The 11,882-nt window shown below is 42.8% G+C and overlaps 1 protein-coding gene across 1 annotated transcript in view; it reads left to right on the plus strand.

Annotated features, from left to right (window-relative positions):
- KCNG4 (potassium voltage-gated channel modifier subfamily G member 4) overlaps positions 1-7,444 on the plus strand; it is a 50,931-nt gene extending 43,487 nt beyond the window's left edge. Inside the window, 1 exon segment of the mRNA XM_044659409.1 lies at positions 6,668-7,444. Within this exon segment, the coding sequence (XP_044515344.1) occupies positions 6,668-7,444 (777 nt within the window).
- The last annotated feature ends 4,438 nt before the right edge of the window (positions 7,445-11,882 follow it).

The following is an 11,882-nucleotide window of genomic DNA, read 5'->3' on the forward strand; positions in this document are numbered from 1 at the left end:
GGTCGAATGTAGTGGGTGTTCTATGAATCCTTTCAATGTCTATATTGCCCTCTTGTTGTAGGACTTCAGGGCAATTTTGCTGAATTATTTCTGTTAGTATGGAGTCCAGGTTTTTATTAATTTCTGGTTTTTCTGGAAGACCAATTATTCTCAAATTGTCTCTTCTAGACCGGTTTTCTTGGTCTGTCACTCTCTCATTGAGATATTTCATGTTTCCTTCTATTTTTTCAGTCTTTTGACTTTGTTTTATTTGTTCTTGTTGTCTTGAGAGATCATTAGCTTCTAACTGCTCAATTCTAGCCTTTAGAGACTGGTTTTCAGCTATGATCTTTTGGTTTTCTTTTTCAATCTGGTTCAATTTGCTTATCAGTTCATTTGATTTCTGAGCCTCACTTTCCAATTGCAAGATTTTACCTTTTAAACTGTTATTTTCTTGCCAGATCTCTTCCATCTTCCTCAGAATCTCAGTTTTGAACTCTTCCATAGTTTGTGAGGAGTTTTCCTTATTTGAGGAGCGTCCAGATGCTTGTTTGTTTTCCTCCTCTGTTTGCTCGGTTGTCTGGATTTTCTCTGTGTAAAAGTTGTCCAGTGTTAAAGACTTCTTTTTCTTGTTGTTATTCTTTCTCTTCTGAGCTTCCTGAGACTGGGTAGCCATCATTAGCCCAGCAGCTTCTCAGGTTTATCCTCGTGCTCAGTGTCTGTCCGCGGTTTATTGGCTCCTGAGGTCTGAGTTCTGGTTTTTTCCAAGGTCAAGCCACCTGGTGGACCCCCTTGCTTGATCCTCTGCAGGAGGTTCCTTTACAAGTCTCAGGGCGCTGCTTCCACAGTCGTATACCCGTCCACGCTGGTTTCCCCACTCAGGCTTTAGTTCCTGGCTGTGTCTGCCTCCATCCACGCCTCCACAGTGCCTGCGCTCTCAGCCCGCGCTCTGCACCCGGCGTCCACTCTCTGCTCCCGCGCTCAGATTTCGCGTGCGTTTTTTGGCTTTTTGAGGTCCTAAATCTTGCTGCTCTCAGGAACAAGCCCTGGAGCTGCCAATGACTCGATGGGTGCCCCAAACTTGCTCTATTTATTTTTAGCTGGCTTCAGCGTTATAGATGTTGTGTGTGGAGGGGGTGGGGGTGGGGTGGTTGCTCAGCCCGCGATTTAGTGAGAGCTGTTTCACCCCTTTATAGCATGGAAATGCCTCGATTCCACGTACCTTCCACGCTGTGCCCTGTTGTGGGGTTCCTCCGTTCGTCTGGACTTGTTTTTATGTCCCCTTGAGGAGTTTTGTGTGTTTCGGTCAGGAGAGGTTAAGAGCTGCTTCTTACTCTGCCACCATCTTAACCTGGATCCTCAAGCTCATTTAACAGAAGAAGAAACAGAGGCAAACAGGGTGAAGTGACTTGCCCAGGGTCGCCCAGCTAGGAAGTGTCTGGGGCCAGATTTGAACTCACAAAGATGAATCTTCCTGACCCTAGATCCCACACTCTAGCACTATGGTGTCACCTGGTTGCCCTGATGGAACAGATTAACTGTCCATAATTACTTTCCTCCTTTTCTGTTGCCCATTGTTGAAGTGCCCCTCTCATGAAAGGAATAAACAACTGCCTCTTTTATTTTCTGACTATGATTTGTAATCGCAATTTCAAATGGGTAGCCATTTTTTATCCCACTCAAGGGTCTATGTTACAAGATCACAGAATCACAGGTAAAAAGATGGAAGAGCCCTCAGAGATCACCTAGTCCAGCCCCCTCACTTTAAGGATGTGTAAGTGTTAAAATTAATGGTTTGGCTAAATATATGAAAATTATAAATCTTTTATTTATAAAGTAGAGAAATACAAAAGGGTAGAAAAGACATTAACCTATCTAACTAAATCTTGTGCCAGTGCTGGGCTCAGCCAGGACTTGTTAACCTTCGATCAGAATTAAACTATCTCTAGCAGACAGGAAGGGAAAACCAGCTATGCACTCATCTAAGACAATGACTGGAGCTGAAGGTGACTCCTGAGGCTGACTTTCGTCTTTGAGCCGACCTTCTTCTTGAAGCCTTCTTGGAGTTCACTCTCTCCTAGCCTCCTTCACCAGACTCCTGCTTTTATGGTGGTTTCCTGTCCTGGCCCCTTTTCATGGGGGCCAATCACAGTTTCCAAATTGTCTGAGTTGTCACCTTTAGATTCACACCTTTCTGAGTGTGTGAACTCTTCTTCTCAACTAGCATCAAGTAAGGTGTGAACTCACTAAGTGGTTTTCAAGCTTCTCCCACCTAGTTCAAGCTTGTGTTGTTTCGAAGTTATTGCCAACAAAAGCTTTAACTAGGCAAAGAGAACAAAGGATTCCCTTTTCACAAGTGTGAACTCAAAGAGAACCAAGAATTCCCTTTTACAGATGAGAAAACTCATGTTGTGAGAGGAAAAGAGGTGGGATTTGAATCCAGATCTTCTGACTCCTGAGTCAGTGTTGTCATTAGCCTAATTTTTACAGATGAAGAAACTGAGACAGACTGACTTGTCCAAGGTCACGCAGCTAGGAAGTGTCTTGGGGCTAGAATTGAACCCAGGTCTTCCCCACTCCAGACCTGGCTCTCTCACACTCCATCCATTGTCTCTCACACAGAAAAGTTTCAGTGCCCACATCAACAAGCTGTCATGAGAAAAGTATCTTGTAAACTTTAAAGTCTTACATAAACGGAACTTATCAAGTGCCAGACTTGGTGACAAGAGACTCAGGTTCAAATCCTGACTCAGATATTCATTAACCATGTGGCATGTCAAATCACCTCAGGAGGATGGTGGAAAGAATGACAAATTGGAGAATATGGATTCAAATCCCAACTCCTCTACTTAACCAGTGGTATAAATTCCAAGGGGCTCCCTTTCCTCACTTATGAAATGATGGGGCTTGTTTGGACCAAGAACTCCTGAAGGTCCCTGCTTGAATCTCTGTTCTAAGGTTCAGTTTCTTTATCTGTAAAATGTAGAGAAGAATCCTGGAGCGTAAGATTTCCCAGAATTGTTGTGAGGGAAGCCTTAATGACCTCAGATAAATGTGAGTTCTTTGTACTACTGTGATTATGTCTTTTATGAGGACCTCAGAATCTGCCCTGCCTAACCCACAGGGTTCTTGTGAGGATTAAGAGATGGTGTGTGTGTGTGTGTGTGTGTGTGTGTGTGTGTGTGGTGTCAGTGAATATGCCTTGTGGCAAATGTAATGCTGTATTTCTTTAGTCCCAAGAGAATTCTGTATAAGCTATTTTAATCTCATCCTTTCCAGGGAGAGCTTACCTTCACTCCCATTGGCTGAGGTGGATTACGTGACTCCCCTTGATCCCTAGTCTTCAACCCCTTTAGCTAGGGTGAGGGAGGTGGGGGAAGATCCTCAGGATTCCCAGATGGCCAGGCATACTTTCCTAGAATGTCACATGGCAATGGCCAATGATGAAAAGAAAAATATAACTCAGATAAGGGGGAAAGATCTCGTGCTCCCAGCAAGAAGTCCATTTCTTTAAACCTATTTACAAGCCATTTAACACTTTGCCTTAGTATAGTGTTTTTTTTTTTTAATTTTTAATTTTTAGAAAATTTTTCCATGGTTACATAATTCATGTTTTTTACTTTACCCTTCACCTCCTCACCCCACACACCCCCCACACACCCCCGCCGTAGCTAACTCGCATCTTCACTGGTTTTAACATGTGTGGTCAGTCAAGACTTATTTACTTTGGTGTGGTCCTTTCAGGTCTACATCCCCAATCAAGTCCTCATCAACCCAAGTGTTCAAGCAGTTGCTTTTCTTCTGTGTTTCCTCTCATGTAGTTCTTCCTCTGAATGTGGGTAACGTTCTTTTCCATAAATCCCTCAGAATTGTCCTGGGTCATTGTATTACTGCTAGTACAGAAGCCCATTACATTCGATTTTACCACAGTGTATCAGTCTCTGTGTACAATGTTCTTCTGGCTCTGCTCCTTTCACTCTGCATCAATTCCTGGAGGTCTCTCCAGTTCACATGGAATTCCTCCAGTTTATTATTCCTTTGAGCACAATAATATTCCATCACCAGCATATACCACAGTTTGTTCAGCCATTCCCCAGTTGAAGGACATACCCTTGCTTTCCAGTTTTTTGCCACCACAAAAAGCACAGCTATAAATATTTTTGTACAAGTCTGTTTATCTATGATCTCTTTGGGGTACAAACCCAGCAATGGTATGGCTGGATCAAAGGGCAGGCATTCTTATATCATTTCTTTGGACATAATTACAAATTGCCATCCAGAATGGTTGGATCAGTTCACAACTCCACCAGCAATGCATTAATGTCCCAATTTTGCCACATCCCCTCCAACATTCATTGCTCTCCCCTTCTTTCATTTTAGCCAATCTGCTAGGTGTGAGGTGGTACCTCAGAGTTGTTTTGATTTGCATTTCTCTAATTATTAGAGATTTAGAATACTTTCTCATGTGCTTATCGATACTTTTGATTTCTTTATCTGAAAATTGCCTATTCATGTCCCTTGCCCATTTATCAATTGGGGAATGGCTTGATTTTTTATACAATTGATTTAACTCCTTGTATATTTGAGTAATTAGACCTCTGTCAGAATTTTTTGTTATAAAGATTTTTTCCCAGTGTTGTTTCCCTTCTGATTTTGGTTGCATTGTTTTTGTTTGTACAAAAACTTTTTAATTTATTATAAAGCAGCAGTCATCAAAACAATATGATACTGGCTAAGAGACAAAAGGGAGGATCAGTGGAATAGACTTGGGGTAAGTGACATCAGCAAAACAGTGTATGATAAACCCAAAGAGCCCAACTTTTGGGACAAAAAATCCACTATTTGACAAAAACTGCTGGGAAAATTGGAAAACAATATGAGAGAGATTAGGTTTAGATCAACATCTCACACCCTACACCAAGATAAATTCAGAATGGGTGAAAGACTTGAATATAAAGAAGGAAACTATAAGTAAATTAGGTGAACACAGAATAGTATACTTGTCAGATCTCTGGGAAAGGAAAGATTTTAAAACCAAGCAAGAGTTAGAGAAAATTAAAAAATGTAAAATAAATAATTTTTATTATAATAAACTTAGTATTGTTTATAATTATTATGTTTATCATTATAAGTCACATCATTTATATCATAAATGTTTCTAAATATGCCACATCACAAATTTTTAGGACTGGGATAAGACCTTGGATACCCTATGGTTCAATCCCCTCCTTTTGGCCCCAAGGAAATTGAACTCAGAAAAGGGGAAGTGACACAGATCAGATAAATAGTAGAGGCAGGATTTGAATCTATGCCTTCTGGTTCCCAATTCAGCTCTTTGTCTGTGTCATGCCATTGTGAGCTTTCTAGCTGCAGGGTCCAGTTCTAATTGACCATCCCTCACAGAGTCTTGCACAAAGTAAAAAGTTAATAAATATTGGATCAATGAATATTTGGAGGTGAGTTCTTTGGCCTCTCCTCTAATCCTGGAGTATCTTATTCTGTCGTCCCATCACTTGAAGGTAGAAATAGTGACAGCTTATGTTTTTATGACGTGTTTGATTCACAATACTTCTACGAGGTAAATAGCATATTATTATACTCATTTTACAAATAAAAAGATAGAAGGTCAGAGCAAGAAGAGACCTAAGAACACAGAAGGTTCAGAGAGGTAAGATAAGCTAGAAATGACTGGAATAGAATTCAGGCCCAGGTGTTCTGCCACCAGGTCCCCTCTACAACACTACCACTGTATGGGCAAGTCTTTGATTATGTCTTTGGCCACAACATCAAGTCTTCCTGACAGTTAAAAAGAAAAATTCAGGAAGGCAGTATTTGGTTAGTCAACAAATATTTATAATAGAAGGAATGCCTTCCAGCCACAAACAATCTCAGATACAAGGGTGACAGATGATTTATGTGACTTTTATCATTAGGACTCCTCTTTCTGTAGGCAGCACAAGGATGACTTTCTTTTTACTTTCTTTGCTCTAGAGCTAAAGATTCTCAAAATGTTATGGACCTCAAAGATCACAGGGTGTTGGAGCTGGGAGGGACTTTGTCAGAGCTGGGAGAGACCTTAAAACACAGAGTGTCTATGATGGGAGGGACTTTAGACCACAGAATTTCAGAGCTGGGAAGGATCTTGGGACATAGAATGTCAGTACAGGTAGGGACCTTAGAACATAGAATATCTGAACTGGGATGGAACCTAAAGACATAGAATATCAGAGTTTGGAGGACCCTTAGAACACAGAATGTCAGAGCTTGGAAGAATTAGAACATAGAATGTCAGTACAAGGCAGGGCCCTTAGAACATAGGATGAACCTAAGGACATTGAATGTCAGAGCTTGGAGGACCCTTAGAACACAGAATGTCAGTGCTAGAAGAGACCTTAGACCATAGAAGGTAAGACCTAGGAGGAACCTTAGAATACAGAAATTCAGAACTGGGGAGGATCTTAGAACACAGAATGTCAGAGCCGGGAAGGGACATAACAAGAAACTGAAGACCCCAAGAAGGGAGATGACCTGTGATGGTCATTCATGATAAAGGCAGGAGCAGAACTCAGTCAGGTGCCTGGCTCCCCTCTGACTCACGTGAGAGTGGGCCCTGGCCCTTTCTCCTCCAACCCACTGATGTGCTTTCTTGATGGTTTGTTCTTCTCTATCCCTCCCTGTCCCCCCACAGGGCGAATGTTCTCAGAAGTGCTATTACATTTTCATCATAGAGACCATCTGCGTTGCTTGGTTTTCCCTGGAGTTCTGCCTGCGATTTATCCAGGCCAGAAACAAGTGCCAGTTCTTCCAGGGGCCCCTGAACATCATCGACATCATGGCTATCTCCCCTTACTACGTGTCCCTCATTGTGTCCGACGACAGCCAAGGAGAGAGCGAGAAGTCGAGCGGCAACAGCTACCTGGAGAAGGTGGGCCTGGTGCTGCGGATCCTGCGGGCCCTGCGCATCCTCTACGTGATGCGGCTGGCCAGGCACTCGCTGGGCCTGCAGACCCTCGGCCTCACGGTGCGCCGCTGCACCCGGGAATTCGGCCTTCTCCTGCTCTTCCTCTGTGTCGCCGTCACTCTTTTCTCCCCCTTAGTCTACGTGGCCGAGAACGAGTCGGGGAGGGTGCTGGAGTTTACCAGCATCCCAGCCTCCTACTGGTGGGCCATCATCTCCATGACCACCGTGGGCTATGGGGACATGGTGCCCCGCAGCGTCCCAGGACAGGTGGTGGCCCTGAGCAGCATCCTGAGCGGGATATTAATCATGGCCTTCCCAGCGACATCCATCTTTCATACTTTCTCTCATTCTTACCTAGAACTGAAAAAAGAACAGGAGAGGCTTCAGGCCCGGCTGAGCCGCATACAAAGCACCAACCCGCCCGGAGAGCAGGAGCTCCTGAGGGAAACCGACAACCTGCTCTGAAAAGGAACTTCCTCACCTATGGAATGGCTGTGGCCATGACAGGCAGGCAAAGAAACCTCCCAGGGCGGAAAGGGGAGAGGGAGGAAACTTGTTCACTCTAGATGGAAAGACCGTGGGGGCTCTCTAGTCCCACCACTTCCACTTGGCAGGTGAAAAGGAGCCCCAGACGGGGGCACGACTTGCCCAGGATCCCCCAGAGAGCCAGAGAGAGGTCCGGGGCGAGAAGCGGGGTCTCTAGACTCCCGGCTCTTGGCTATTAGATACACACTGAAGCTCACCGTGATGAAGCTCTCTGGGGTTGTTGGGAGCTCAATGGCAGCGGCTTGGTTCTGAATGGTGACCTCCCCAACCCCTACAGCTACAAAGATGGACCTCTTCTGTCCAGCTATCCCGCCTGAATCCCTGCTAGCCCCCTCCAAGTAACAAATGGGTCATGCTTTGATGCATTTAATGAGGCTCATTTTATTTGCCTTTGACTTCCTAGGACTTTCTAAATTCTCTGAGCCTCCATTTGCTCACCTGTAAAATGAGCATAATAACACTGTACGACTTGCCTTAGAGGGTTGTTTGGGGGGAAATGCTTTGTAGAGCTTAACGTGCTATAGAAATAGGAGTTACTGTTCCCAAGCCAGTTATGGAGTTCCGGAAGGGCTAGGTAAAAAGGAAACCCACTGAAATCTGTGCTTACCGTAGACCTCTCATAAGCCATAACCCCCAAAGGAATCTAAGAGTGAGGAAAGCCTGATTTCTTTAGCTCACACTCCCGCCCAGAGTTCTAGAGGTTCTACCACACAGTAAAGGACTGGATCCTCCTAAAGCCTCTCTCTCCTCTTGTTTTTCAGTTGTTCCAATCATGTTTGACTCTTTGTGAACCCATTATGTGGTTTTTCTTAGCAAAGATACTGGAGTGATTTGCCATTTCCTTCTCCGGCTCATTTTATAGATGAGGAAACTGAGGCAAACAGGGTGAAGTGACTGTCACAAAGCTGCTAGTGAGTGTCCGAGGCTAAATTTGAACCCGCGTCTTCCTGACTCTGGGTTCAGCTCTCTATCCACTCAGCCACCTAGTTTCTAGAAGGCACCTGAGAAATCATCTAATACAATACTCTCATTTTTTATTGTTGTTGTTCATTGGTTTCAATCATGTCTGATTCTTTGTGACCTCATTTGGGTTTTCCTGGCAAAGATACTGGAGTGATTGGCTGTTTCCTTCTCCAGCTCATTTTATAGTTGAAGAAACTGAAGTAAACAGGGTAAAATGACTTTCCCAGGGTCCTAAAGCTAGGAAGTATCTGAGGCCAGATTTGGCCCAGAACTCTATCCTCTGCACCACCTTACCAACAACCCTACACTGAGGGCCTCAGCCACTTCTCTGTGATGGTTCACAAACTAGATGCTGGTGATTTCAAGTTTCAAAGGATCCTCAGGCTTGGGGCCGTGGCCATGGTTCTTGTTCTGTTAGTTGCCCATGGGGTGGCCCAGTGGTTCCTGATATCTCTTAGCTTCTCCTATTGACTCTTGGCATGAAGCAAAGTTCTCCTGAAGAACTGTAGCTCTTTATGGACTCAGAATTCTTTCTCAGGGTTACCAAGCAGGATCTTGGTCTCTTCAGGGCACCCGAGGAACTGAATAGAGTGTCTCCATCTCTACCACCCAGATAGACCTTTTTGCAGTCACCATTACTCATCTTTAAAGCTCTTTTAGAGGAAATGGCTTTGGTGGACAAGCATTATCTTCCCCATCTCTGGTCCTCTGTTTCAGGCTGTTCCATGAAAACTGGAGCCTGAAGGAGCTGAGAGCTCAGCCAGTCCAATCTTCTCATTTTACATATCAAGGCCATCCAGCTAAGCCAGAAGTACAGTTGGGATTTGAATTTTGGACCTCTGAACGGTCCTCTTCCCAGACACCACTGTCTAGCCACCCTGCTTGCCTAGAGAAGGTTCACTGCATCCTGATTATCTACCCACATCGCCTCTTTTCCCAACCCTTCTGTATCCTCCCTTGAGCAAAGTGGGGTCCTCCAGCCTCTAACAGCAGACAAATACAGAGCCGGGCACAGCCCTAGTTAATGCAGAAGGGCCCATATGACTGTCATATCCCAAGAACAGTTCATAATGGGTGACTTTCCAGATTTACATTCTAGATAATTGTATGCATTCAAGAGTTATACCCAAAGGTGCTGAGAGCTAGCATAAAAGCCCATGAAATCTTTTAATGACTACCCTGCCTGTAATCACCGAATAAAAGGTCAGACTGCTCTAGTCTATGACTGCTGTAGGTCCAGTTGAGGAGTCTCGAGCAGTTCCTTGAAAAACGTCCATCAATTTTTTATGAGTTATTGCTAATAATAACTATAACATTAATATGTATAGACATTTTATACTTTTCAAAGCCTTTTCGTGTATATTAATTACTTTATTCGAAACTCAAAATAAACCTGAGAAATGGGAAAAGTAGATATTACATTCCCCATTTGACAGAGGAGAAAACAAAGGCTCAGAGATTTTATCTGCCATCACCCAGCAAAGGTAGGGGCAGAATCAGAGGTAAAAGCCCTATCTTTGGACTCAGGTCAGTGTTCTCACCATATCTCATTTTTCACCTGGGATTATAGAATCCTAGACTTATATAGGGATTTCAGCATTATTATAGCATTGTAGAAGCTTAGAATTATATAGAGATTCCATATGGAGAGCTGGGAGAACCCTCAGAGGCCATTTCTTCCAATTCTATTCTTTTACAGATGAAGAATCTGAGGACCACCCTCCAAGATCACCCAGGTAGTAACAGACAAGATTTGAAATCAGCTCTTCTGACTTTGCAACTATTTTTCTTTCTCCTGTATTCCTCTCTATCCCTAGTTTAATGAGCAAATCCTAACCCCCCCCCCCATCCAGCCCCTGCATTTTACAAATGAGCAAATTAAGGTCCAAAAAGATTTGCCCAAGTTAACAGAAACCTAGTGACGAAGCCAGTTACTAGAACTCATATTCTCTAAATGCCAAGCCCAAGTCTTACTCCATTTCATTATACTGCCTCCTGAGATGTTCTCCCCAAAAGTTGAGTTTTTAAAATATATCTGCTATTAGAAACCCTTAAAAACAATGAAATCCCCAATTGTGCTGTATATACTAGCAAAACCCTTAATTAAATCTCAATTTAATTCTGTTCAATTTCAATACACCTAATGTCTTAACATAAAAACTAATCTTGAAATTAGCAGAGAGCTTCAGACTCAGTTAGCTGTTATAGCTTAATTAAATTGTCTAGCTTTTTTTTTTTATACGAACTCCCCAAGAGAATTTTATAACCTACTCTATTATCATCATTCCTGTATAGTATTTTTCTTCATCCTAACTGGCTGATGCAGGGTTGTGTGATTCCCAGTTAGATATGTGTGCATACAAATATACACACTTATAGTTAAGTTATATATAATGTGTGTATGTGTTGTTCAGCTGTTTCAGTTGTGCCTGACTCTTTGTGAGCTCATTTGGGGTTTTCATGGCAAAAATACTGAAATAGTTTGCCATTTCCTTCTCCTGCTCATTTTAAAGACAAGGAAACTGAGGCAAAGAGGGTTATATGACTTGCCCAGGGTGATATAGCTATTGTCTGAGATTTGAATTTGGTTCTAATTTCAAGCCCAGGGCCCTATCCACTGTGCCATTAGTTGCCTGTGTGTGTGTGTGTGTGTGTGTGTGTGTGTGTGTGTATAGAGATAGATAGATAGATGATAGATGATAGAAAAATAGATAGATGGATAGATGGATGGATGAACAGGTGGATGGAAGGACGGATGGATGGACAGATAGACAGGCAGATAGAAGATAGATAGATAGATAGATAGATAGATAGATAGATAGATAGATAGATAGATAGATANAGATAGATAGATAGATAGATAGATAGATAGATAGATAGATAGATAGATTTATGTTGTGGATCAATTAATATTGCTCTGGACAATTTTAGAAAAAATCTAAATAAGGGCAAATTGCTTCCATATTCAATAAGAAAATCTTTTATTTAAGGCTTGACATGAAATATAACACACACACACATACACACACACACACACACACACACACACACACACACACACACACACACGGCTTCCGTTCAATTGAGATCACTTCTCTAGAAATTTGGTACAGCATGGGCCCCAGTTTGATCTATGGAACCAAACTAGTCTACTAAAATGACACTGGAATTGTATCTCTTTCCTTGCCTTCTAAGTCATCACTGGCTCCTCTCAGGTCTCTATGACTGTTCCTTCTCTTTCTCCTTCACCTACTTCCCCATCCCACAATTTTATTGTCCCCCAACAGTACTTTATCAGCTCTTTTGTCTTCCTCCTCCACTCTGCTCTTAGTAATCTTATTAATTCCCATGTCTTCATTGATCTCACATGGATGAGTCCCAGATCTCTATCTCCATGTCCCACTCCCTTTACCTTTTTTTTTTAACTTAGTAT

Source organism: Gracilinanus agilis, chromosome 2 (genome assembly GCF_016433145.1).
Source record: "Gracilinanus agilis isolate LMUSP501 chromosome 2, AgileGrace, whole genome shotgun sequence".
Taxonomy (NCBI): domain Eukaryota; kingdom Metazoa; phylum Chordata; class Mammalia; order Didelphimorphia; family Didelphidae; genus Gracilinanus; species Gracilinanus agilis.